Source organism: Apteryx mantelli, chromosome 22, assembly GCF_036417845.1.
Source record: "Apteryx mantelli isolate bAptMan1 chromosome 22, bAptMan1.hap1, whole genome shotgun sequence".
NCBI lineage: Eukaryota > Metazoa > Chordata > Aves > Apterygiformes > Apterygidae > Apteryx > Apteryx mantelli.
In genome coordinates, this window is record NC_089999.1 from 3,837,078 (window position 1) to 3,862,192 (window position 25,115).

The following is a 25,115-nucleotide window of genomic DNA, read 5'->3' on the forward strand; positions in this document are numbered from 1 at the left end:
GGGGTAAAACTCACGTCTACCGGTGTCAAACTGCTGTAGCAGTCTTTGCGTCTCCTCTGCGAATGACATTGCTGGGCTTTTCCAATTGAAATGAAATGCATTTGATAAGATAACAAACGCCTGGCAAAGCACATTTACCTTACGTAAGGGAAAGAAGAGGAGGGGGAAAATCTTGTATAAACAGCAAAACAATGCAGCTTTATCTAATCTCAGCAACTTATTGCTGCTTGTCTGCGTGTGTGTGTTTTACTGACAAAATAAAATAAATTGAATCAGCTCACACACGATAACATGCTCTTTCCTACCTCATACTAATTGCTTGGCTAATTGATGTTTGTTGAACTTTCTCCATTTCATTGAGTGATTAGGTACAAAGCTAACAGTTGACATCTGTAGGCGCTTAACTGGCGTCTGTAATTACTGTTAATGTTAAATAATTGTTAGTTAATTGGAGTGGTAACTGACTGAATGGAATCCAGATTGTGAAGCAAAAAGAGACCTAGTTAAATAAACATACATTTTCAGAGAAAACAACATTTTATTACAAGGGAGAGACTAACAGCAGGCCAGATATGGGAGGTCTGCAGGACGCTCCTTTTAAGAAATTTCATGCCAAACTCCAACTTGGACTCCACTAATCTTGAAGTATATCAAGTCAGGATCTTTGCCATCATAACACTCTTGCCCCCAAGAATTTTTCAACCTAATTTTGAATCGATTTTCATAATTTGTTGTTTTGCAGCCCAACGTTAATAAGTCTTTCTGAGAAAATCAAATATAGTTTAATCTATAGAACAAATACTTTCTCCAGAATAGATGAAATGATGCATTAGTAAATATTGTCATTTTGCTCTCTGACACTGGAATAGTTTGACTTTGCTAAAGTCAACAGCCTTAAATGAATGCGTAAAGGAACACAGTCACCAACTGAGAAAAAAGAGAGCAGTTGATGCAAGTGCAAATGGGCAAGGCTTCCGAGAACATTTTCAACTGTCTCCTTCAGTTGTTCTGGTTAAGAAAAACCAGTGCCTACAGGTACTTGAACTGTTCTGGGTGTTTTATGGTTTTTCTTTGTTTGTAATGGCTAACTTAAAAAATGATCAGCGATGCCTCGAAAGACTCCTTTATTTTAAGACTGTAACATTTCAGATTTAAGAATCTGAAAGGTTTTGGAAAGCCCTACCTTTGACTTTCACCTGTCTCTACGGGAACTCAGGGTACATCACATTATTCAGTGACCTTCTCTTGCAGCTATGGAATAGCTATTATATCCCCCAGCACTGGCTCTCGCGTCCTAGACCGAGAACCTCTAGCACGGGAAGGGGAGGGGACACGGAAAGCCTGCTCTGGACAGGACTGGTTGGACACAAGAAATGCAGGTGTAATGGGAAGTTGGGAAACAAATGCCTTGCTCACATAGAGCCTTCATGGTACAAAAACAACTGACTGGCTGTTTTCTGTACTCGAACAAAGGACCATCTCAAGACACACATTGATTTTTTTTGTCTGCCTGACTTAGAAGTTACAGGGAAGCGATGCAACATTTCTTCTAATCTAACTTGCAGGTACAAGAAACTTCGGTCTTCAAAGCAACATACTCTTCCAGATGCTCAGCCTCTCACTAATGAGATAGCAAACACAGAAAATACTGAGAAATCATGTGAAACCCACGAAATGCAAGGCAATCAAGTGATGCAAAGCCAGCAGCAAACTCTCCACTGGAAGGGCAGTCATTTAGGGAGGGCAGGCCACCTTAACAACCACAAGAAGTCTGTGGAGCCACTTTTATGATTCAACAGTCCCTGCTGTTCTTTGGCTGACTGGTGTCTTTCCTGTGGCAGTGGGATTGCTCCATAACCCTAACGGCAAAGTAGGAAGAATCATTCCCCTGAGGAGGAAAGAGGTAGTGTGGAGGGCCAAACTATGCAGAGAGCAGCCCCAAAGAAGTCAAAAGCAAGGCTGAGAACATAGCTAAGGATGTTAGGTAGATTCCTAAGGACTCTTGGAAAGGAAGGAGGAAGGCTCGGTGGAAAGAGGGAGAAGCAGTCAGCTGTTGGGCGCACACTTTATGTGAAGACTGCATGCATGCCATCTATGCTGTAGTGGATTCAGATATATTCAACGTGAGATGTTGTGCGGATGGCTCACTTAGAGAGAGGGCACTTCTCTACAGCCAAGCATCTCCTGTGAATTGGCTCAGGAAAGAGAAGCATCTGCCTGGTTTAGCTCCCTACTCGTTTACAGAAACAGATGCTGCAGAGGATCCTCAAGAAATGATTCACCAAAGAAAGATGGGGGAACAGAAAACAATACGCCTGTTTTTCTAGGGAAGGATATTGCTCTAGAACCACCTAAAAAGCCAGGGCTTGATCCAACCGGTATTTCAGCCGCTAGCGAGGACTAGTAATCCAGACGCCTTGATCTGTCTCCAGCTGAGAGTATAAATATTTCCCTGACAGCTGGTGGTACCACAAAGCAGAAGGATTCATAAAGTTTACATGAACATCCTGTAAACAATTTGAACATAAAAAGCTGTAACAGCCCAATTGTGCTTCTGATCAAAGGCAAACTTCACCATACAGCGCAAATGAAACTTCACCACTTTGGGACTCTTTTCTCCCTCCAGGAAAAGCTGTTTTCCAAGAGTACGTAGGAGGGAATTAACATAAATTAAATCCACAGTAGGAGGAGGAGCTGCCTGCTCTATGGTATGACTTTCAGAAGTGTCTCTTTTAATTATCAAAAGAAAAGAGAACATAATTATACTGCAAAGTTATGTTCCAAAAATTAGTGAACAAAACTCTGTATTTGGGACAGAACTAATGTTATTACGGTTGACACTGAGATGCTAAGGAAAAGTTGACATGTTTTTTTAAAACACAAGAAGACTATAAGCAGCGATTCTGAAATCGGAAGGTATACACTGCACAGAGGGAGGGGACAGACTAGACCTGGAGCTGCAGTTGGGCGATGCCCTCAGGCCAATCAAAGCAACGTGATAAGAAAGTCCATCTGAAAGGCTGACACAGGGCAGAGCAGCGTGGGAAACACTGACATAAGGACACATCCCACTATTGATTTTCATAAGCACATTGAAATCACCTGGAAAGGCAGTCAGATATCCCTGGCACTTAATAAACATGGGCATTCCCCTTGAGCTGCTGCAGCCCTGGTGGGGCAGGAGGGAGGACGAGCTCCCTGGCTGCTCCCATGCACTGGAGGTCCCAGCTCGACTCCTGACTTTTCCACAGGCTCATACAACCTTGCAGAAGTAGTTTACCCAATCCATGCCTCAGTTTATTATTCCTAATGGGAAGGTAAGGCTTCTCATCTTCTGTTACTTGTCTATCTCATCTATTTAACAGTCCAATCCCTTTTCCAAATGTTACTAAGGGCTCTCAGTCTTTAGGCATTTACCTCCCTGGATTTCAGCGGGAATCATCATAACTGCGAGCACCACAGCGGAAAGACCTCGCGTCCGAGTGATGGAGCTGGGAGCTCTGATTCATAGCCAGGAACGACTCATCCCAACAGCAGCTACAGCGATTCCTGCCCCGGTGACCAAGCCATGCCCTTCTCAGCAGTTCCCACCCCGCTGCAGCCACAGCTCCAGGCTTGCCGCAGCCCTCTCCCGCTCAGGCTTTGCTCTGGTATCGCACGTACCATGGCCCCTAGCGTCCCCCAAACCCATGAGTCAGCTCCCCAAGCCCACAGGACCCATCTGCACTCAGGTACGCACCTTACCACTAGACTCTAAGGGCAGTTAACTCTTACATGGGAGCTGAGGGACTGAATTCATGAAACTTCACAGAGTTTTTCCCCCTCACAGGAGCTGTGTGTGTGTGTGTGGGGGGGGTCCTTTTGCCCTAGACTTTCTTATTATTAATATTTTTGAAGAAGAGACTGTTCCACATGATACATCCATACTAATCCAAGCACAGTACGAGCTTGATCTCACCTTCAGCCATGAAGTTCTACTGTAATAAAACAACCGACTGGTAGAAAGCGGATAAAACGCATCCACAAGACCCCAAATGCTTCACGTGCTTTACGAGTACATTACTCCTGTAATTTCCGCTACCTCAACTAGCTATAATTTGTAAAATAAACAGGGCAGGACAAAGTGCGCGTGTGAAACTCGGGTAACTTGGAGGGCCGTCGGAGAGGACCGGCTCTGGCCAGGGAGGGCTGCGCCTCTCCCACTGCTCTGTCAGCCAGCAGCTCTGCAGATTCTCATCCTGACTTATCCAATGCAGACCTGACCTTTCTTAAGAGTGATTTTTATTGCTTTTGGCAAAAGAAACAACAGGCAACACAGCGGGGGTGGGGGGGGGAGAACTGGCTTTAAAGCAAACAGGCTGAATTGGCAACGCGAGAACTTGAACTTGAAATACATCAAACTGACAGCGCCTCGACAGTCGCCAGCCATCCCCACGGCACACACACGTCGAGAAGGCGAGAGCCTAACGGCAACCCGCCGCCCTCCCCGAGAATCCCTGCACCTGTCTGGAAGCAATTATTGACATTATCTCCGAACGGGGGGGATCTTTTTGAGGTTGTTTTCCCGATATTTAGCGGTCTGAACGCTAATCCCTTTAACAAAACTCTCCCCCGTGCTTTTTTTCCGCCCTCTCTCCCCTTAATCTCTTTCTCCCAGCGGAGAAAAAAAAAAAATTAAAAAAAAAAATACCAGTCAGCCTAGTTTTGCCGCACCTGGATTTGCATTGATTCTTCCCCTTGTCATTCATGTTCCCAACAGGAATTAGCATATGGCTTTAAGGGGAAACTCAGGAGGAGAAAAGAAAGACGCCATTTTGATGGAAATAAGGGGCAAAGGCATAATCTACCATCAACTAAAAAGCTTATTTGTGTACGGTTTCCCAAGCAAAGCTTCGAAAAGCCCATGTTGATTTTAGGCTACACAAAGAAACCCTAATCCTTTCAAGGGAACTAAATCACCACAGAAAAGTACCTCGGAAGAAAAGGCTCCCTGTCAAGCGCGCTTATTCACAACCAAATAGATGCCACGAAGCAAACTCCTCGGTAAGTAAACAAAAATAAGAATGTGGGAAATGCGCTCAATTCCAGAAAGAAAACGAAAGGAAGAGGAGCAGGGGCCTGCTCTTCATCAATCACTCCTCATTCTCGGGCTGACGAGAGCCCTTCACCCTAGTTACAGGCTGCCGGCGAGGAATGTCCATTCACCGCCTTGGCTCCTATTCTCCCCTGGCCCGGCCCCAAGAAAGGCCGGCTCAACTGCCAAAGCTTTTTACAGCAAATTAGCAAAATAAAGATGCAGTCACATGTAGTTTGGGGGCCTTGGGTCACTCCAAACACACAAGTCTTCCTTCTTTTTTTTTTCCCTTTTTTTTCCCTTTTTTTTCCTTCCTTCCCCCCCCCTCCAAATTTCACTAGCGACAGTCTATCAGCAGGGGAATCCCAAATGTAACGGGGTCCCAGAACTGTCCCCAGCTAAACGACTGCGGCTTCATGAATTCAAAAGCACAGAAAACCACCGGAACGACCCATCGGAATAAAAAACCCAAGCCCAAACCGCGTGAGAAGCGCAAGGGGCGAATAACTAAGCAAATCCACAGCTGGTCAACGAACAGTACCTAAATCCCAAACTAAAATCAAATCCGTACTCGATAGTCCGGACTGACTCAAATGTTCCAAAAAAAATATCAGCAAGCTAAAATAGAGCTAGGTTTAGAGCTAGATTCACACCTTTTTACTAAGCAGTTATCATGCACTGCCATACACAGTGGGGTGAAAAAAGTAGAAAAGCTGATGCACTTTAAAGGCTTTGGATTATACACATTGGCACAAGCCATGTCTGGAGCCGCTCCTCAACCCTCCTCGGAAAAAACACAGTTCAAAGCAAAAAAAACAAACCCAAAGCCTACAGTCTTTCTAATGCCGCTTCAGGATAAGCTCCGCACAGCAGCTTGTGGCACTGATTTAGGGTAAGTTTTCCCTTAATGTACTGTTATATCATTAGCCACTCTCTCTTTATATTGCTGTTTGCAAGAAATTAATGGGATACTGAATATTTAAATGTGGCCCTCTATATCATTTATTAACTTTACAGAAAGCATACAGCACAGTAAGCCATGGTTTATGACTATTATCCTGTGAATACTAAACGTTGGCTGGTTATTACTGTCAGCAGTGCAAATTGGCTATTCATAATTCCACGTCTATCATGTAGCTGATGAGTAACAATCAAGTTAAAACATTTTGAAAACTCTTACAGTTATTTAAATGAGCTTAAATTAAAGCCATTTGTAAAATAAACTATTCCTAATATTGTTATTTAAATTAATTCTGACCTGGCAGGCAATGCATTATTTAAAGCCTTTATATTATATTGCTTAAGCAAAGCAATTACCAAGCATACAGAACATGTCTGAAACCAAGAGAAACATAAAAAGCACTAACAAGCTGATTGCAACATCTCTGCAAGACAAGTTACATTTCATCTCCCATTGAAATTGCCATGAAAAGAAATGTATGGGGAAAAAAATATGTTTGTGATGTGAATTGCAGTCTTACCTTTATTTGTAACAGCGTTGAACAGTTTTTCAGAGCTGGCATCAGATGCCTGAAAGACCAATAAAAAAAAAAAAAAAGTTACATCTTCTACAAGTGTTACGTTTCAAAAGATATGCCAGTATATTTATATACACACATATATGTACCTATATTAAAAAAAAAAAAAAAGAGCAAATTAGGAAACAAAACCAAGAGAGCTAATGAAAGCTGCAGCCTCAGAAGAAAACGTCCATAAGGTGGTGCTATTTGGCTGTGCTTCACCACCCTGCAGTACAGATATTTATTTGGAAAAATTCTATTTAATAAAGAAAGAAATGATTTTTTATTCAACGTATTAGCTGCACACAAACTGTATTTTGGTACTGTAATTATCCAATACATTCTGACATTGATTTTGCAATTGAGAAGAGCCATGATTTTGAATCATATAATCCAGTTTCAGGAATTTGCAGAACTGTGGGTTTCTTTTTCTCTTTTTTCTCTCTCTCTCTTTTTTTTTTTTTAATATTTTGGGAGACCCCCTACTGTGGTAACCATTTGATTTTTTAGTATCTTTAAAACAGGGTTGATAAATTAGTAATTATATAAATTGCTCTTATATATTCTTTGAAAAAGAAGACCACTATTAGTATTTAATAGTAATATTTCCACATAGGATTTGCCTCAGTCAGAATAATTGATTCTAGACACCACAGTCTGTAAGTAAACTAATAATCCATTTTGTTTTTCATCATGTTATCTTTATCTATGGGAGGTTTTTCTCCTCCTAAAATTGTGTTAGCATCTTATCTACTACTGCTGTTTGTATGTAAGTATTTTAGTTAATCTTTTTACCTATTACTTAAAAGCCTTATTTAAGTTTCACGCAAAAATGTTGTGCTCCTCCTTTCAAAACCTATAATGGTAAGAAATCAGACTGCAGAACACTGCAAATATTAATTTTGCAAACATCCTGATTCCAAAAATAGAAAGAACGAAGTTTAGGCATCTATGTACGGATGTGTACGCACACGTATATACATACACATCTAAAGCTTAAACTTGTACCCTATCCACAATCATAAAATACAGCTAGCTGTTCAAATTTGAACTATATTTTGGACACAACACTGTGGAGAGATGGTCTGCTTTTTGAAAATACACAGAAAGAAGTGTGCTCAGTAACAAAATACTGCAGTCAGAGAGGAAAAAAATGCAACATTTGAGCAATATTTTAGTCTTCTTTTTTCACTGATACAGAACAGTTTTCTCACTGGATTCAGGAAAAATAATTAAAGAGCATTGTATATTTGGAAAGCAGGTTGTATTTTTTGTTAAAGGGCAGGAATTTTTGAATTCAAAACCAAGAAAAAAAAAATCAAACAAGGTATTTAAATATCTCTACAGTATTAAAATTTAGGTGTGAAATTACCAATAGATAAATAAGTCGATACCGTTCTGATTGCATGTTATACTATAATACCACACTGAAATAATTTCCTTGCCCTCAAGTTAACAACAGAAGAGATTTCTGTGATTAATATTAAAAATGGCTTTATTCTTTTTTAGACTTCTAAACAGATTTTACTAGATTACTGTTGGCTTATTTAAAAGCTGAAGCGGTATACTTCTTCTCGATTAAATACCTTGTAAACACTGGATTTATTGCCCAGTGATGGATTTATTATTTGGTGATGACTTTCGCTAAATTAATGAAAATATGTGAATAAAGTACAAATTGAAGAGATCAAGAAGGCCACGTGCTTTAAAGAGCAGTCCGATATTAGTCCAACACATTAAGAGATGCTCAGTGCTTTCATAACCTTGCCAATCAGCCTGCTCTCTGATTAAAAATAATAACCTTTCCCAGTGAATCTCATCTGTTGTTGCCTTTTCATATGCAGCTTCCCTTAGAAGTCAGAACTCTCCACACCAGTATTTCTTCTAAAAATAAAACCCGTATCACTTTATTAAAAAAAACCCCAAACCTTCTTACACTTTCAATTATTATTTTATTTTACTGTTTTAAAATGAAACAGCATAGGGAAGCTGTGTGTTTCCTACTCCCTCGGTTTTTCCAAACAACAGCGAGAGAGAGGAAAACATTTAAGAAGTTTGCTCTAATGCCAAAAGTAAACCAACAGATTTTTTTTAAGCTAAGAATTTTCAGGTGAAATCTTTTCCCTTATATTGCATAAAACGGTAAGAAACACTGTTGTGAGACCTCCAAGTGGCACTTGTTAGGCATAACGTGGTGCACAATACATTCTGCAGGAGCATCACTCGTGAGCAAATTAGGGATACGATCAGCAGCACGATATGCATATATTAAAGGAATAATTTCACAAAGACAAAGGTTGCCAGAAAGCGAATCTCATTTTTGCATTACTGACCCCGATGTTGAAGGGAACAGCAGCTCAAAAAAATAACATTGCCCAGGTTACCACACAAATAACCAATAACCACCTCGCTAGCTTGAACCAAGAGACGAAACTTTGCCTGTGTATTGGATTACTTTTAAATTTGGTTTAAATGAGAGACACTGATTGCGGTCAATGTACAACTGATACAGCAATAAATATAATCTCTGCCAGCAAATGATACCGTATCAACTAATTTCGATGCAATTAATATTTTTTCCATAATTAAGTAGTCGTATCGCACTAAAAGAACAGAAGGCCAAATTAATCTTTTGAAATAACTCTACACTCGTGCAGAAGGTTACAATATACTGTCCTCGCAGTGCTGACTTAAGCACGCCTCTATATCGACCAGCACCTATAGCCCACGAAGTGTTCTTATTTCGGCGACGCGTGCTTTAAGGGGTCAAACCTCGATGGTTAAGCGAAGGAGACCAGCTCAGAGCTCCCCTTTCCGGGAGACAACTAAACCCGCGTCTTCGTTCCCCTTCATCCAGCTCACTGCCACCGCTCAAGTCCTCTCCGAGCAGCTGATGGGCAGGAGGCGCTATCTGCTGCCCCCGGTGCGCTGGGGAACGCGGCTCCAAGCGGATTCAGCGCGCACACGACTCTAGCCAAGGTGCAGCAGGGCCCCAACAAACGTCTTTGAAAAAAGTCACCCTCCTCCAGCTTCTCCAGCAGCCGGCGTGGAAAGCAGAGCCCAAGCGGATCACAAACAGTTCCCTCCCTTGCCCTCTGCCCGTTTTCCCCTAGAAATCCCCTTGCTACCCAGCCCCGCTTAATCCTTTCCAACGCGAAACGAAAGCCGTCGGCAGTCCCCGAGCTAAAAAAAGAAAGAAAAAACAAAAAAATGACCGAAAGAGTGTTTTTTCCCTCCTCGAGGAACGTCCTGCCACTCAAGGAGACGTATTGCTAAAATATTTCCCGTCCAGACAGAGCGCCTTGACTCACTCCCGGCCCGCGCTCCCGCAGCTCCACTTGCGCCGCCACCAGCGCCGCCGCGCACCTGCCCCCAGCCCGCCCGCGGCCCCTCCGCCCGCCAGCGCGCAGCGCAGCGCGGCTCAGCGCGCCCCGGAGGGGCGGACACCGCCCCCGACCGCCCGGGACGGCGGCGCCTCCGCGGGGCGCTGCGCCGCCCGCCGCGGGGGAGGCGAGGGGCGGCCGAGCAGCGCGCAGCCCCCCCGCCGCGGCCCGCGCAGCGGCTTTACCTGCTCGCCGGGGCTTAAGCGCTACTGACAGCCGGGAGCTCATGGCGCCGCGGGGAGGTGCGCGCCGCCAAACTCCGATCCAGGGCGGCTCTGAAAGTCTCAAAGCGAAACCCAAACTAATCCTTCAGGGGCACAATTCCTTCCGGGCAGGGCACCCAAATCGCGCCGGCGGACATCCTTGCAGGAGAGCGAGAGGAAAAGCGCAGGAGCCCCCCCTCCCCCCTTCTCCCTGCAAGATGGTTCCCTGGGAGGAGAGAGAAAGAGAGGGGGGTGTGCGTGTGTGCGAGTGTGTGCGCTGAAAGCGGCGGCCGCGGAAAGCTAATAAAGCAGCAGCAGGACAAAGAAAACCATGTGCGGCGGCGGCAGCGGCGGCAGCAAGCCAGGGGCAGCGGCCCCACGCAGCCCCGGTGCGCGGCCGCCCTCCGCGGCAGGCGGCGTGGAGCAACTCCAGATGCCGGGGCGGTGCGGCCCCTCCTGTCACACGCACCTCCCTCGGCGGGGCAGCGCGGGTGCGGCGCCGGCGGCGCTCATCTGCCAGCGGCAGGGGGTCCTTCGCGCTTCTTTTCTTTTTTTCTTTTTTTTCTCTCTCTCTCTTGCTTTGTTTTAAAAAGTCATGCTATTCCTGCCCGTCCTCTGCCGAGACAAAGCGGGCTCCCGGGGAGCCGGTGTCCCCCCGCGCCGCCGCCGAGGCTCGCCCGCGGCCGCGCTCAGGTGAATTCCATCGGGGAGACGCAGCGGCTCGGCCCCCAAATCCCGCGGCTCCGCCGAAACACGTCGCAAGCCTGTAATCCGCAGCGGGGGGGAGCGGCGCGCTCCGCTCCGCTCCGCTCCGCCCGGCGCGGCTGCCGCTGCCGGCCGCACCTCGCCGCCTCCCGCCGCCGCCCGGGCGCTCCGCACTGCGCGCCGCTCCGAGAGGCACTTCCCACCCGGCCGCCGCGGCCAGCTCCTCCCTCCCTGCCTGCCTCCTGCCTGCCTCCTGCCCGCCCCGCCCCGCGCCGCCGCGCTGCTGCCGCCGCCCCGTCCCGTCCCGTCCCGTCCCGTCCAGTCCCGTCCCGCGGGGCGCCGCGCTCCGCTCCGCGCCGGGGGCAGCGCGGCAGGTGCCGTCCCGCGGCCGCGCCCTCGGGGACCGGCCCCGGCCCCGGTGCCCCCCCCCCGTCGGCGCCGCCGCCCGCGGGGAATCGAGCAGCGCCCGCAGAGCCCCGCTGCGGTCCTGCCGCGCGGAGCACGCACGCACCGGTGTCCGTCGCGGACGCTCTCTGGAGCCCTTCGCGAGGACAGAACGCGTTAAGATCGCATTCATCAGTTTGTAACCCACGGGGGAAAACGTCCTTAACTGTAGAAGCGATGACTTGCATGAAACCCTCAGACTGTCCGTGAAGTTGGAGCACCCGAGATACACCGGTCTTTGACAGCGTACAGATGTGGCCATGGCTTTTATTCTCCCACAGACTTGCCTTAATTTAGTTTCAGCACCAAATGTTATCGGTGACAGGCAACAAAGTTACTAGTCACTCAAGATTTTTCTTGCATGCTGCACACCATTAGTAATAGCCCCCGCAGAAAATAAATGCTCGGGTACATTATTATATAAATGATTACGCACTGAAGCAAGGCAATCACAGCCAAATGATATCTTCTATAAACCAAACTGATGTGAAGATGAGCAGTTATGCTCATTGGCATAGTAGGCCTGTACAACCTAATGTTTCCTGAGAAACTGATAGGTAGTAAGATAGGTCTTAAGGGCTTCTGAGGCCATGCCTAGTGAGCGTTAAAAGAGTCAGCCGCTGGTTTTGAATCAATGCAGGGCTAGGAATCCTAAAGGAATTAAACTTCAGTGGCCTCCAAGAAGGCCCATTTGGATGTGAGCTAGATCCTCTGAAGTATTTGGTTGTGCAAGTCCTACTCACCTGCCCACCTCAGCCTTGAGGAGGTGCCACTTGCAAAGAAGAGATGGGGACTGCCTATACTAGCCAGATATTAAAAACAGAGAGATGGTTGCAAGTTAGTGGTTGCCCTCGACAGAGCTGTGCTGAGGAGGTGTTGATTAAGCCCAACCTAGTACGTACACACACATCAACCCAATCTCAGAGTGGCCTGATGCAGAAGTCCAAGCTGAAGTGCCTAGTTTGCATCAAGTCTAGATCTCATAACAGTTCAAACTGAACCCTCCTAGTCAGGGGTGCTTGGAAGACACACTCATGTTCTTGGCCAGCTCTGAGCTTGCCTAGGGGATGGTGCCCCGATGACGTGAGATGAGTAGGGGAATGCCTCATTTGAGATCCTACTCCACGGCCCCTGGCAGTAACCCAGTGGAGTCAGGCACCTAACACTTCAGCAGCTCCGAAGGCCTACACGGTCAAAGCAAACGCTACAGCACGAAAGGAGAAGAAAAAATGGCCTAAAAAGTGCACGCAAGTAGTGCTCCAATTAAGAAAGGCATACCTAAGAAAAACTTCCTACCAATTACTGATACAGAACTACAGCATTTTATGCAAATATTTCTCATTAACCCTCATCCTAAGGGTTCCACGGTATGATCCATTCGTGAACGTTCTTCCTCCTCAGTGTTATTTTGTGACTTCTCCAGAACTGATATTTCAGGTACAGTTGCACTGACTGTAATAGTTTCCACTGGGACAACTAAGTGGGAACATGCACGACAGTAACAATAACAATAAGTAGAAGACAAATGCATCCACAATGACAGCCCCAAATTAAGACTGTGGTTGCAAACACTGCCGTGTGTTCATTATGTGTCTGGTAAGGAGCAGGACTACTTTGGCAAAGCTGTGACAAATCATCTTCATCAGAGAATTAAAAAATTCATGGCCAAGTTTAGGTCTCGGTTATAGCAATGGAAAATAAAGTTCTAAGTTCTTCACGTTAGCATTATTTTAGCTTTCTACAACATATCTGAGCACAGACGTTGGCTGTTAGTATTTCACGGGTTTTCGCATCTCCTAATAGACACGTGCTGTAAAGAGTAATCCCGCTGTCAGAGAGGCAGATTACCATATCCTCATCTAGAAACCCAACAGAGGAGGCTTCATGTCTGGTTTCTCGGATAAACAGCGGACAATGGCCAAAAGTCATTGCCATCTATCAGCTATTTCATGACCTCAGTGAAGTAAGTGGATGGCTGGAGTCCAGTTTTCAGTCCCCATCAAAAATAAAGACGTTAAAATGGTATAATGTTCTTAGCACAATAACAGGAGGAGTCAAAGGCTGTATCTAGACTAGGAATTAAAGGCGTAATATTAGGGTGTGGTAGGTAATATATTCTATGAACACTTTGGTCAAGACTTTATACATCTTGGCATGGTATGAAGGGGTCTAATTAAAGCCTAGACTCCTCACAAGACTTTAATTTGATAAATTCAGCCTGGATTAAACTACAGGCTTGTCTGTACTAGATTTTTCAAACATTAACCACATGCCACACCTGAAATCTCAGCAAACACAAAATCCGAAAAGCATTTACTACTCATCTCCCTGCGGCTGTGAAGGTTTATTGGCAGGGCTGTGGGCCTCATTATGTTCATTATTTATGTCTTAAAGATAAGTAGAGGACCTCTGCTTTCCTGCTAGAACATTATACACGCATGAAATGCATTTTATAATTCTGGATCTGATGTTTAGAGTTTAGGAATTCACCCAAAGCCAAATTAAGATAAAGTTAAAAAAAAAAAAAAAAAGCTCCTAATGATTTCAATGGCCTTTGGATCAAGCTTCCATCTTTCCTGACAGCAATACTTTCTAGAGTCTTAAGATATGCCTGGATAGGCTTTTGAAATCTTCTGTCTCTTATCTACATGGGACCTTGCCAAAATTTTTTCATCTGTCTGCGGTCTCTGTCAGCATCGACATTTGTTTCTGCCCCAACAGCAGCCAAATGAAGAGCACTGAACTTGGATCAAAAGCGATTTCAAAATTTTTCACTGCCTGAAAAAGGTTTTCAGATCCAACCATTTTATAAAAATGACCTAAAGCAGCTTAGATGGCAGGCAGAGAAGCAGACATTCGTTTCCAAGCAGTACAGTAATTCCAAAGAAGAATTACTCATCTCTGGAGCAATGAGCAAATGAATATTGAAATTACAGCAGATTATATCGGATTAAATTATTTATGGCAAACCTCATCTCACCTGGAAGGTTCTGCAGTTTTTTCCTGGCAATGTGAAAACCGGATATTCCAAGGCTTTGGTATTCTCTTAAAGACTGGAAACATTTATGTTTCCAATAAGTGGCTAATCTTTCCAGAAGACACGATGCTGTCTGCGTTTGGAGTGCGATTATGATGCCTTATAAAGTCCTCCATAATGCTTTGAAAACATATATAATTTTGGCCATTACTGGAGAGGAGATGCAGGGTCTTTTCCTCAAGAAAAGAATTTATGGAGCTATCAGTGGAGCTTTATGGCTCTGAACAGCTAGCGATGCCATAATGTCCCAAATGGAAAGTACTTAAACTTTAATGCCTTAAAGAGGTTCAAGCAAAGTACCTGTTCTTACGAGTGACCTCAACGAACGTTACGACAAACAACATTACCGCTTGCTTACGCCGTAAAAGGTGGCACCAGATGTTGGGAGAAAGACAGATTGCTCAGAGATGGGATTTTGCCAGGAGGACGGATCCTGTGCGCGGGGGCACGTTACCGCCCCGAAGGTGAGCCACTGGCACACCAGGTGGACGCCTGGCAGGAGATGAAAGTCCTGCTTGCTTGACTGCCCGTTCAGTGGAAAAAGAGCACACGTGGTCTTCAAGCTAAGGTAAGACGGGGGGAAAAGGTTACACAGAAAGTAGATGCTCAAGAGCACCAAGGAGAAGGCAACAGAACTACTGGGCTCTGTAATATCGCTGGCTACATTTTAAACCTAAGTGAAGTTTTTTTTTTTACTTGACAAAGCAGAAAACTTTGGCGAGAGAGTATTAATGACAGTGCAACTTTTTTATTATTATTTTTCTCTTTCTGCAGCATTTGCAAAACTAAAACACTTGGTAATCCCTTCTTTTATGCAGAACAGATTGCAGTTTGAAGCAGAGGCCCATAAACTGCAGGTTCAAAGAAACCTGAAACTGAATTAGCATAAAAGCTGGAATTCTCATTTATAGGAACAGCGAGGCAACCACTCTGCAGGCAGTTTTATGATTTTGGGTTCCAAATGGAAACAAAGATAAAAATTGGGGCTTAGCTGAACAACAGGGCTGCTCTGCCTTCGTTATCCTTAAGGGCCTGATCCTATAAAAATACTGCCTGGTCTCCACTGCTTCCCGGGACAGAGTTTAGCCCAGTTTTGCACACCTAGAGGAGGTTGGATAATTTTCTGAATCCATTCACTGTACAGAAAAGAAATCTTCCCTGTTCTGCAATTATGAAGGCATTTCTCCCCCCAGGCTTCTTCAAATAATGCGAAGTATTGGAGGTGAACACCACAACCGCCTTTCTTTCCCTCTGCCAATGATGAAGAGCAAGAATCACCACATTGGCTATAACCTTCCAATCAGAAAACACACATTTTATCTCCTCTTCTTCCTGCTGTTTAAATTCTGAGTTACCAAATATATTGTGGGACATCACTTAGGTGGATTTAGCTCCTTGAGTCCTTGCTCGGCTCTTGAAGCCGCCGGCTACGCTGCATAGTCTAACCAGAAGCATTTGTAAACTTCTATCGCAAAATAAGGAGCTACAAGATAAATTCTTCCCCATCCACTAGCACTGCTGTGAGTACACTTCATAAATGCACCGCTTTTAAGCTGGGGCCATTATCTTCCCCTAATTTCTGCCTGCTAGTGGGTTGTGAAACTGCAGAAGTATTTCAAATTAATTTGTCTGTCAATATCTATGTACTGAATCCATGGATACGAGAGGAATATTTTTCATCCTCCTCAGTCAGAGGAAGAGACTTTCTTATCACTGAATAAAGCATCCATTATTATGTGCTGTAATCCCATTCTGTTTTTCAGGTCATTTTTAGCCCAGGAAATGCTGAATCAGCACCGGAAACCAATCAAGTCATTTCTTTCATTTTCTAACATTCAAGCAAAATAATGAAAATCACATCTCATTTGATGAGGAGCCCATACGACAGAAAGCTGTTCTTCCAAGGATAATTTTAAAAGAGGTAAGCCCAGTAAAGAAGTATTATTGCAAAAACATGTAGCTAATGCAGGGTCTCTTTTGCTGAACGGATAAATTCCATTTTTGACTGTCATCTCATATTTAGACGCTACATTATGAACAATAAATCTGTACTTTTAGCCAGCTTCTAAACAGTACAAAGACATTAACTTGGCAAAAGAATGACCATTACTTTGACGAATGAAACATTCCTCTAAAATATTCATGTGCCATATGATGATATCCAATTGACAAACAAACAAAAAAAAACAAAAAAAAAAGAAAGAAAAGAAACCCTGCTGCAGATTTAAATAACTGAGAGAAACCGAATAACACACATAAGAGGAGTTATTATGGCGCTGTTAGGAGAACCAACAAATGAAAAAAAAAAAAAAAAAGCTTGATAAATATTTTCCATAACAAAACACAATTGGTTTCAGTGGGATACAGCTCTGTTTCTCATTAGTTATCCTTCACTTGTCAGACAAGTTCCATATTTCACCGAAACCCGCTGAGTATTCTTTATAGTTTGCTGGGGAAAGTGGCTATACATTTAGCACGTTGCCTTTACGCCGTGTGTTTTCACAGGTCTCTCTTTCAACCACCCGGTACGCGCTCTCGCTTCTCCCCCTCAGGATAGTGGGTTTCGACATCCAAGAAGAGTTTAAAAGCAGGTAACAAGTCATCACTTTTGAAGCTGCAGAGCAACTGAAGAGGTGCAATAGCCCCAGCAGCCATTATCGGTGCCTGCCAGGGTGCCGCGGTATCAAGTTATATGATAAAGCACTCAGCTGACACCAGAAAAATAATCATTCTCCCTCTCCTGCGCCACCCCCTTTTTCACAAGGAGGCTTTTTACACTCATTAAATGCAACCTTATCTCTGAAAGACTGCAATCCTCAGCAAATGACAAGTGTGCCTAATCTCATTTTCTGACAAGCGATTCTGACAGCACCTTCCTTTTGATTTCGAAGACACGTAGCTAGACATATATTAATCTGTCAGTCATCGCCCCTAGGAAAGATGGAAAAAAAAAAAAAAAGAAGGAGAGACAGAGAGAAACATTTGTGAATGTGAAGGGAACAAGCAAGAGAGAGACTAAGGGTCCTTTTCTGGCTATTTTAACCCACGTAGCCGTGTTTCTCCGCTCCTCCTACCCTAATGTTCCCAGCACCCAAGCCACTTCCGTGCAGCCCAGTGGCAGACGTGAGCATCTGCAGAAGTGGACTACCAATGCATTTTATTCACGGTGTCAGTGTGGCCCAGCAGCTATGGACTAGGAGTCAGCTGGGGGTGTATTTCCAGGATTTCCCTGGAAGGGAGGTGGACTGTTCTTCCGCTTCTCTGTGCCTCTTTGCAGCACCGCGTATACGGGCACGACATAAAATCCAAGTGTTACTGTCACCCTGATGCTTATTTTACTTACGGACATGGGACTCCCCAGTACTGGTGCTATAAAATATACCACCTTCATTCCAAATTTATAGATTACGAAGTGTTCTGCAATCATACTTTTTTGCAGCGAGAAGTACTTTGTAGTCCACTCACCAAAAGCCGCAACTGGCTCAGGTAGGGAGACTGGCTGGAACAGGTTAGCAGGTGCAGGCAAAGCCATTTTTGACAAAAGCATCGAGACTGAAAGCATCGTGTTGTTGTCGGGACTTAACAATTTTGTACCGACAATAAACCGCTCTAAACCCGAAGCGTTTAGTATGACACTGTGGCCTGCAAGGGGCAAACTGAAGACACCAAGACTGATGCAAGTTGCATTTTGGGTCTATGCAAAGCTAGGATTTTCAAGAACTCCCAGCTATAATAAAATGAGAAGATCTGCTTTAAGACTGGTAGCGTTATGTGGCACTGATAAAACGGGGTGAATCTCAGCAAGGGTGCAAATTAAGGACAACTTGCTGCATGCGGTGTGATGTACATTTGTGAACATATGTATGTGGGGTGGGAGGACGTAGGCTAGGAGGTAGCTGCAGAAGCTGCAAAGGGGTGTAAAAGAAGTGCGATTCTCCAAATGAGGCCCACAGGAGGAAAGGAGATTAAATGACGTGGGAGGCAGGCATTCTTTATCTTACACAGGTCTATTAGTTACGTTCCTCATAAACACGCCTTCTCCCTCTTAGCATGTGAGTCATATTAATATTCCTACCCACCGAATGCTAAATTAGAGTAAATTATACAGATTTACCATCTCACATTTGCTCGCTGACCGGTTTGCACTTGCAGATAGCCTACTCATCTGACACCTGGCAATGCCTCATTTTGCCTGGAGACATCTGCAGGCACCACAGCTACCGGCTTCGGGCTGAACTTGGTACCCTGAACTACGAGCTACTCACTGCCTACTTTCCCTTCTGTTGTATAATATCAAAGTACAGGAGAAACTTTATTGTCCATAATGGGATGAGAAAAAAAAAATCAAATGAAAGAGAAGTACAAAGGGGCTGAAATCCAACGCTTTCAAGTGATGCCATTTTCATAGTAATACAGTCATTAAGTACTTGTTTGATGGCGCAAAAAGTAGGCCAAGATCTTTCCTAATACATTTTATTAATCAATACCTGTACCAGAAGATGGGAACAATTAAAGTTTTCCCCTTCTCACAGACAAAAGCAGCAGAAAGCTTGTGATCTACTTAAGTAGCCCGCCAGTCAATGGAAAGATGAAAAGACTTCTTTAGTTTTACTTAAGAGCTGAAATGATGTTAATACTTCAAGTGTTTAGGCTCTGGTTCTCCGAAAGGCAGTAAATTAACAGTGACAGGAAAGCTGCCTGACATCCCAAAGTCCTGTTCCTCGCATTTCCCCACTGATATCATAATAACTGGAAGACTCACAAACACATTCTTGAGTTCACTGAGCCTGAAAATAACACTGGAGATATTTCCTTTGCGGTGCACAACACTTTAATAAATAAGCCTAGCAGAAACTCGCATTTTCTGCTGATGTGCCTTATAAGGATGAATGTAAACCTGACACTTGCATAGTTTACATTTATGCCCGCTTTTTTATTAAAAAAGAATTTTCTAGCTGCATCTAAACTTCAGGATGTGGAAAAGAAGGTGTAGACTGAAAAGTCTCCTCCTGGGGGGAAGGCTTCACCTGGGAGGAGCAGGGAGTTCCTTGTGCAGACTTATCGCCCTAAGGCGACTCTTCTGATCTCACCGTGGTGGTGGCTGATCCAGGTGGCAAATGGGAGAACACTGCCAAAAATCTGCCCAAAATCCAGGCCTCCTTGGCAGAATCCAGCTCGGTCCCTGCAGCAGGGGCCACCATCACCTGAGAGATGACACTTAGCTTTGGCCCGCTCAACTGTTCAGGTTCCAGAAGAGTCTTTTCAAAGGGGCCTCATGGCACCAGGTAGAGGGCAAACGCTTGGGAGGAGAGACTCCTCGAACCCCCCCAGACAAGAAAATGAACAGGGGACAAATAGTGCAGCTATCACTGGTTTCTCAGGGGACCTCTTGCCCAATGTCACAGTGAGACAAACACAGGCAGAGCCAAGCACCAGATGCAGTTCCCCGTGATGGCCCAGCTGAGCCCAGGGGAGTCCGTCCATCCACAGAAGGTTGTGGCCATCTCCAAGAGTTGGCATTGCCAGCTCTCATATTTAGGAGTTCAGCTGTACAAAGAGTCAGTGAACTCTAACAGGTCAGGAGAGCAGAGGGAAAGCCCTCCTGGGAGAGATCCCTCTGACTTCTGACATGCTCCGTCTTTTCTTCACGAACCGCAGGCACATCGTACATCGTTGCATTGCTCTATGTTCAACATAAGATCCAACCTGCTGCCCAGTTTAGTCTAGTATTTGATCCTGCAGTGAGAGCAGAAGGATGTGCCTAGGACATCGCAGCCAGCTGGTGGGGAATTAACTGGTTCATCGTGCACACACACTTATTTCACTGCACAGAGGAGAGAAAGCACTGACAGTGTTGTGTTTAAAACATTTTTTTCATCTAATCATTAGCAGAAATATAAATGCAAATGACCTTTAAATTTGTATTACGAAGACTAATCAAGGTAACGTCCCAGCCAACAGAGAAAATTTCTCCCTCACCAGTATTTTGGAAATCTTGGACATTGACTCCTGTCCCAGCAAAAGTTTAACAGCCGACCTCTGGCTGTAAATTTGTTGTCTCGTTTTCCTCAGCGTTAAACCTATCAGCCACCTTGCTCTTTCTAAACCGCTTGTCAAAATTATATATGAGCCTTCCTAACACTTCCTTCGAGGCTCCCAGTTCTTGCTCCCTGCATCTTTGCCAGGGATTGCAGGCGGCTACGCTCCAAACGCTCTGCAAGGTCATGGCGCTCACAACAAAAAGGTCAACGACGAAGCACACGGACCGAGTCTTCTCCGTTTCAACCTCCATCCACACATCCAAATCTCTAGAAAAGTACTGAGCCAAAGTCCCCTGGAAGGAAAATCCTTCTAACACATGAAACAACCTTTCCGAGCTTTCAAAAAGCTATTTTTTTTCTTTCATTTAGGATTCTCGCAAAACCTAACTTCTTTGTCTCTCGAGCTCCCTTGATCTCTTTCACTTTTAGCTGTCACATAAAGTCAATTGGCTGCACCTCTCCGCTTGATAAAGACATGCCAAATGTCCTGATGTATCTTTAATGAGGAGGTAGATAAGACTCAGGCCTACAAGGTGCTGAACACTTTGACCCTAAGCTAGCAAAGCACTTAAATATCTGCTTAACTTTAAGCAAAAAAAGAAGTCCTTTTGAAGCTAATGGGGCCGTTCAGGCATTCAGACTTAAGCACAGTTTTATAAATTTTGCTGGATTAGGGACAGAGCCTTTGCAAGGCTGAACCACAGTTACTGAGAAAGCAGGGAAGTTAGAAAAACACAGCTTACCTAGTGAAACCCAGGACTGTACTGTTTCAAGATAAATTATGAAAAGTCCCTCTATTATTAATTAACGTGTCAGTCATGTTGCATGTAATAGCATGTATATTATTGTGTTAGAGAGAGTAGGCAGGTTTATTTTCTATTATAACATAATGTTTCATAAATGGGATGGAACACTAATGATCCTCAAGGATGAAGGCTCGGCATTTCCTTCAAAATGAATGTTTGAATGCACAAGAAGAAAGGGACAAATACAGAGTAATTCAAATAAAAATTAATGATAGGAAGGTCACGGAGAGGAAGCAGAAAGAGTAAAATTGATACCAAAGCTGAGCTATTGTTCCTGAGATGCAGTTAATCAGTTGATCTATATCCAGCCTGGATTATTCCAGACATTACTGGGGGAGGCGAGCTGTGGGAATCTAATATAATACATGAGAGCCATGATAAAACTTTAACCTGTGTTGATAATACAGCTCCATGTTCTCCTCCAAACATACCTCTAAGAAAGGCTGCCAGATCATATCACGGTTGGTTATTAATCTATTTGTTCCTAGAAAATCTCTTCTCTTTTTTCCCCCTTTTTTAATAATTCGCTTTTTTTATAAAAAGGAACTGATTTAATGTAGGGAAAAGGCTGTAGCATAACAAAATGTGAATGAAAAAATGGGTAAGGAGATAACGGTTGCTTAACCGGGATGTGAAAGTTATTTTAGAAATATTTGATATTGCTTAAAAAAACACTGGATACCGCTGCATGCCTTTACCTTAGAACAAAAGTCACAGTCACAGTCCAGCTAGCAAGGCTAGATTGTAACAGATACATAAAAACTTCTTTAAAGAAGTAGCTCAAGTAGCTTTTTCATAAGTAAAAAAACGGGGTACCAGAATTTTAATGCAATTCTTAGCATTTCGCTGGAGCATTTTGTCCATCTGTAAAATGCTACGGGAAATAAAACATAAATCATTACACCTCAGACCTGATGTCATCGCCATTTTAGCAACAAGGAGCTAAACGACTGCCCCGGGGCCGCGGAGTACAGCAGGGGCAAGTCTGGGGCCGTAACGCGGTTCCCAGCACTATGTCCAAATTCAGTTCTCTCTGCTTTAGTGCTTGCCTGTTTTGCAGAATTTATACAGCATTTATGATGCTTGGGTTTTATTTATTTCTTTAAGAAGTTCTAGCTGACGTATAAATCACTGCTAGGTAAACAACAAAAAACGTTAATCATTACCGAGCTGAGCGTACCTGCTTCTAGAATTATTACACATAACACGATAATTAAGTCCTTCCACTCAGCAGCGCGGTACAGCATGACGGTGCACGCCGCTTTATATCACCGAGGACATTTGCAGAGGAGAAGGCTGTGAAAAGCTGGCGGAGCTGAGCTTATTCTAGGAGGCCTTCAAGCCCCAAAGCCTCGTCGCAGCCTTGGGCCTGGCAGGAGAGCTGGCAAGAAGTCCCCCGCGCTCCCTATTAAAACCCGGTTATCCCATGCGCGAGTTTTCTCCTCCTTTTTTAGTTCAAACAGTCGTCTGGGAGAGACAAAGAAACAAAGTGCTGGGGTCAGGGGAAATTTCTGACAAAGTCCTTTCTTCTGGGCACACACAGGGACAACACCGCCAACTGTGTCAGGGTTTCTTCTCTTTTTTTTTTCTCTCAGATGACAAGGCAAAGGTCCCGATTAAAGGCCCTCCAGGGGGGACAAAAGATGGCCCAGGACTTCAAAGTCAACACACTGCCGGACAGCGGGGAGGTCCTTTTTCTTTCCCCTCGCTCCTTTTAACTTAAGCTCCTGCTGGCTGTGGAGGGGCTTCTAATTGCATTTCACAGAGAGGGAACAAAACGTGGTCTTGTCTTGCACGCAGCGGTGACCCTGGAGGAAGCAGGATATCATTTGAGGGTTCGGAACGGGAACAAAAAGAAGTTTATCGTGCCGGCGAGCCATGCAAAGGTAAAGACGACGCTTTTCCGAGAGATTTGCATGTCGCCGCATTTTTCTACGTGGATAAACAGCGGTGGGTTTTCCCAAGGTGGTGGGGCTAGCTCCCTCCTCGTCGCCCTGCACGTCAGGACACCTGCAAAGCCACCCGGGGCGAGTGGGCCAGAGCTGGAGCCGATACGCGGCGTCGGTGGAAAGCCAGGCACGACTGAAGGTGGTTTGGCCTTGCCCAGCAGAGTGAATATATTCTTTTGTGCTTGCAAAGAAGAACCTTTGCTCGCTGACCCACGTCTTGACGGGGAGACACTTTTTTGGCAAACTGTAATCTCGATCAAATGACACCCGGGATGATCTAAGCAGTCTAATTAAAATTCTCCAAGTGTGTCTAGAGCTATGGATCTGTTGAAAGAAAAGGGTTGGCTAAAGCCTTTTGGATTTTTTTGGAAAAAGAGGAAAGTGGTTTTAAGAGATGTGGAATGGGAAGCAAGTATCGAGCCAGATGCAACATAGGCAATGCCATGTTAGTACAGAGGTTGTGCATGATTTAAATCAAATACAGAAATACACTGGACCCCAGCGGAGCTAGCTTTTGGCCGTTTTGCCTTACAAAAGAGGCCTGCATTAGCATGCACCAACAAAACACCATCTCATCCAAGAATTAGCAAAAAAAAAAAAAAAGTCAATAAAGTCCTATCCCTTTAACATTCGATAGTCTCTCTTTCCCTTTTCCCTAATGAGATTTGCTTTCGCGTTCTTTTCCTTTTGCATTCAAATTTCAATCTGCAACAAATTTTCCACATTACAGGATGAGCCAAATATCTATTTTCCCACATTGCACAACACGAGATCCAACACAATACATGAAAATCCCGGGAACTAGAGCTTATTCTGCTCCCTTTGCCGCCGCTAGACAATGAAAACCCCCCACTCCCGAGCCCTGAGCCTTCTCTGCGGACGCTCACATAGGAGAATTAGACCTAGAATGAGGTTAGTTAGTCACTGCTGATTCATCATGCATTTGAGATGCGGATTAACAAACCGTTCATCCCCGATTCCTTGTGTACACCAAATAGGCCCATGTTTCTAACGGGAGAACCTTTTTTTTTTTTTTTTTAATTTTATTTACTAACTGACAATAGTGGAAAGCCTCATATTCACATCTGTATTATAATAAATGCATTATAAATGAGTAAGTAGGAAACAGTAAGGAAATGATGTTTTACTTTTAAATGCTAATTATGGAGCCCTGGTGCAGTTAATGTGTAGGGTGTTCTGTCAATTTTTAATGTTTATGCCAAGTGTAGTCTTCAATTTAACATGAGCTTTTAATCCTTTGAGTACTAAATTGCCTTTTAATGCTTGCAGCACAACATTGTGTTTGCACAAAGTCAGGGCTGAAAAATGAATTTACTACAAGATGTGAGCATGTACGGGGGGGTGAGGAGCACAAAGGACAAGACTTTTTTAATGATGTTGTTGGAACAGTACAAGAGGAAGGAACTGCTTTAAGGATGTACCTGGCACTTGTTTGCAGTGGCAAAATGCTGCTGTTGATTTAATATCTCTGCTGAAGCATTTTCAGGCACAGATCTCTCTCAGTCTGAAAGAGCTTACCCAAAAGCCATACCAAAAATTCATGGTTCACGCCCATAAAGGAAACCTCGAGAAAAATACGATGAAAGGAATTACTATGAAGAGATATCTGCATGTTCAATATGACAGAAGTACCTATGGGGAGAGAGGGTTTTTCAACTGAGAGCGCTTAAAAGAAATACAAAGAATAATGCTCTTCTGGAGAGCAACAGCAGACTCCGTTACGATGCCATTTTCCAGGTTTGTTTCTTTGGTTTTGCCTTTCGAGCCAGCTCACCCTAATAGGCACAATTTAGTTCCCAGTTCCCAACCGGCTACAGTTCGCAATGTGGTTTACGGCACGAAAACGGCGCAGCTAAGGCTCTTTAAACCCATCCCGACGCCACTTTTCATTGCACGTCCGTTCTTCCCCAACCTGCCCGCAACGGGACTGTG

At 44.4% G+C, this 25,115-nt stretch overlaps 1 protein-coding gene across 3 annotated transcripts in view; it reads right to left on the minus strand.

Moving 5' to 3' along the window:
* AUTS2 (activator of transcription and developmental regulator AUTS2) overlaps positions 1 to 25,115 on the minus strand; it is a 769,576-nt gene that overhangs the window by 68,673 nt on the left and 675,788 nt on the right. For all 3 annotated transcript variants that reach the window (XM_067309973.1, XM_067309972.1, XM_067309970.1), the window contains exon 6: positions 6,556 to 6,604. In XM_067309973.1, coding sequence (XP_067166074.1) covers positions 6,556 to 6,604 — 49 coding nt within the window. The remainder of the gene's footprint in view (positions 1 to 6,555; positions 6,605 to 25,115) is intronic.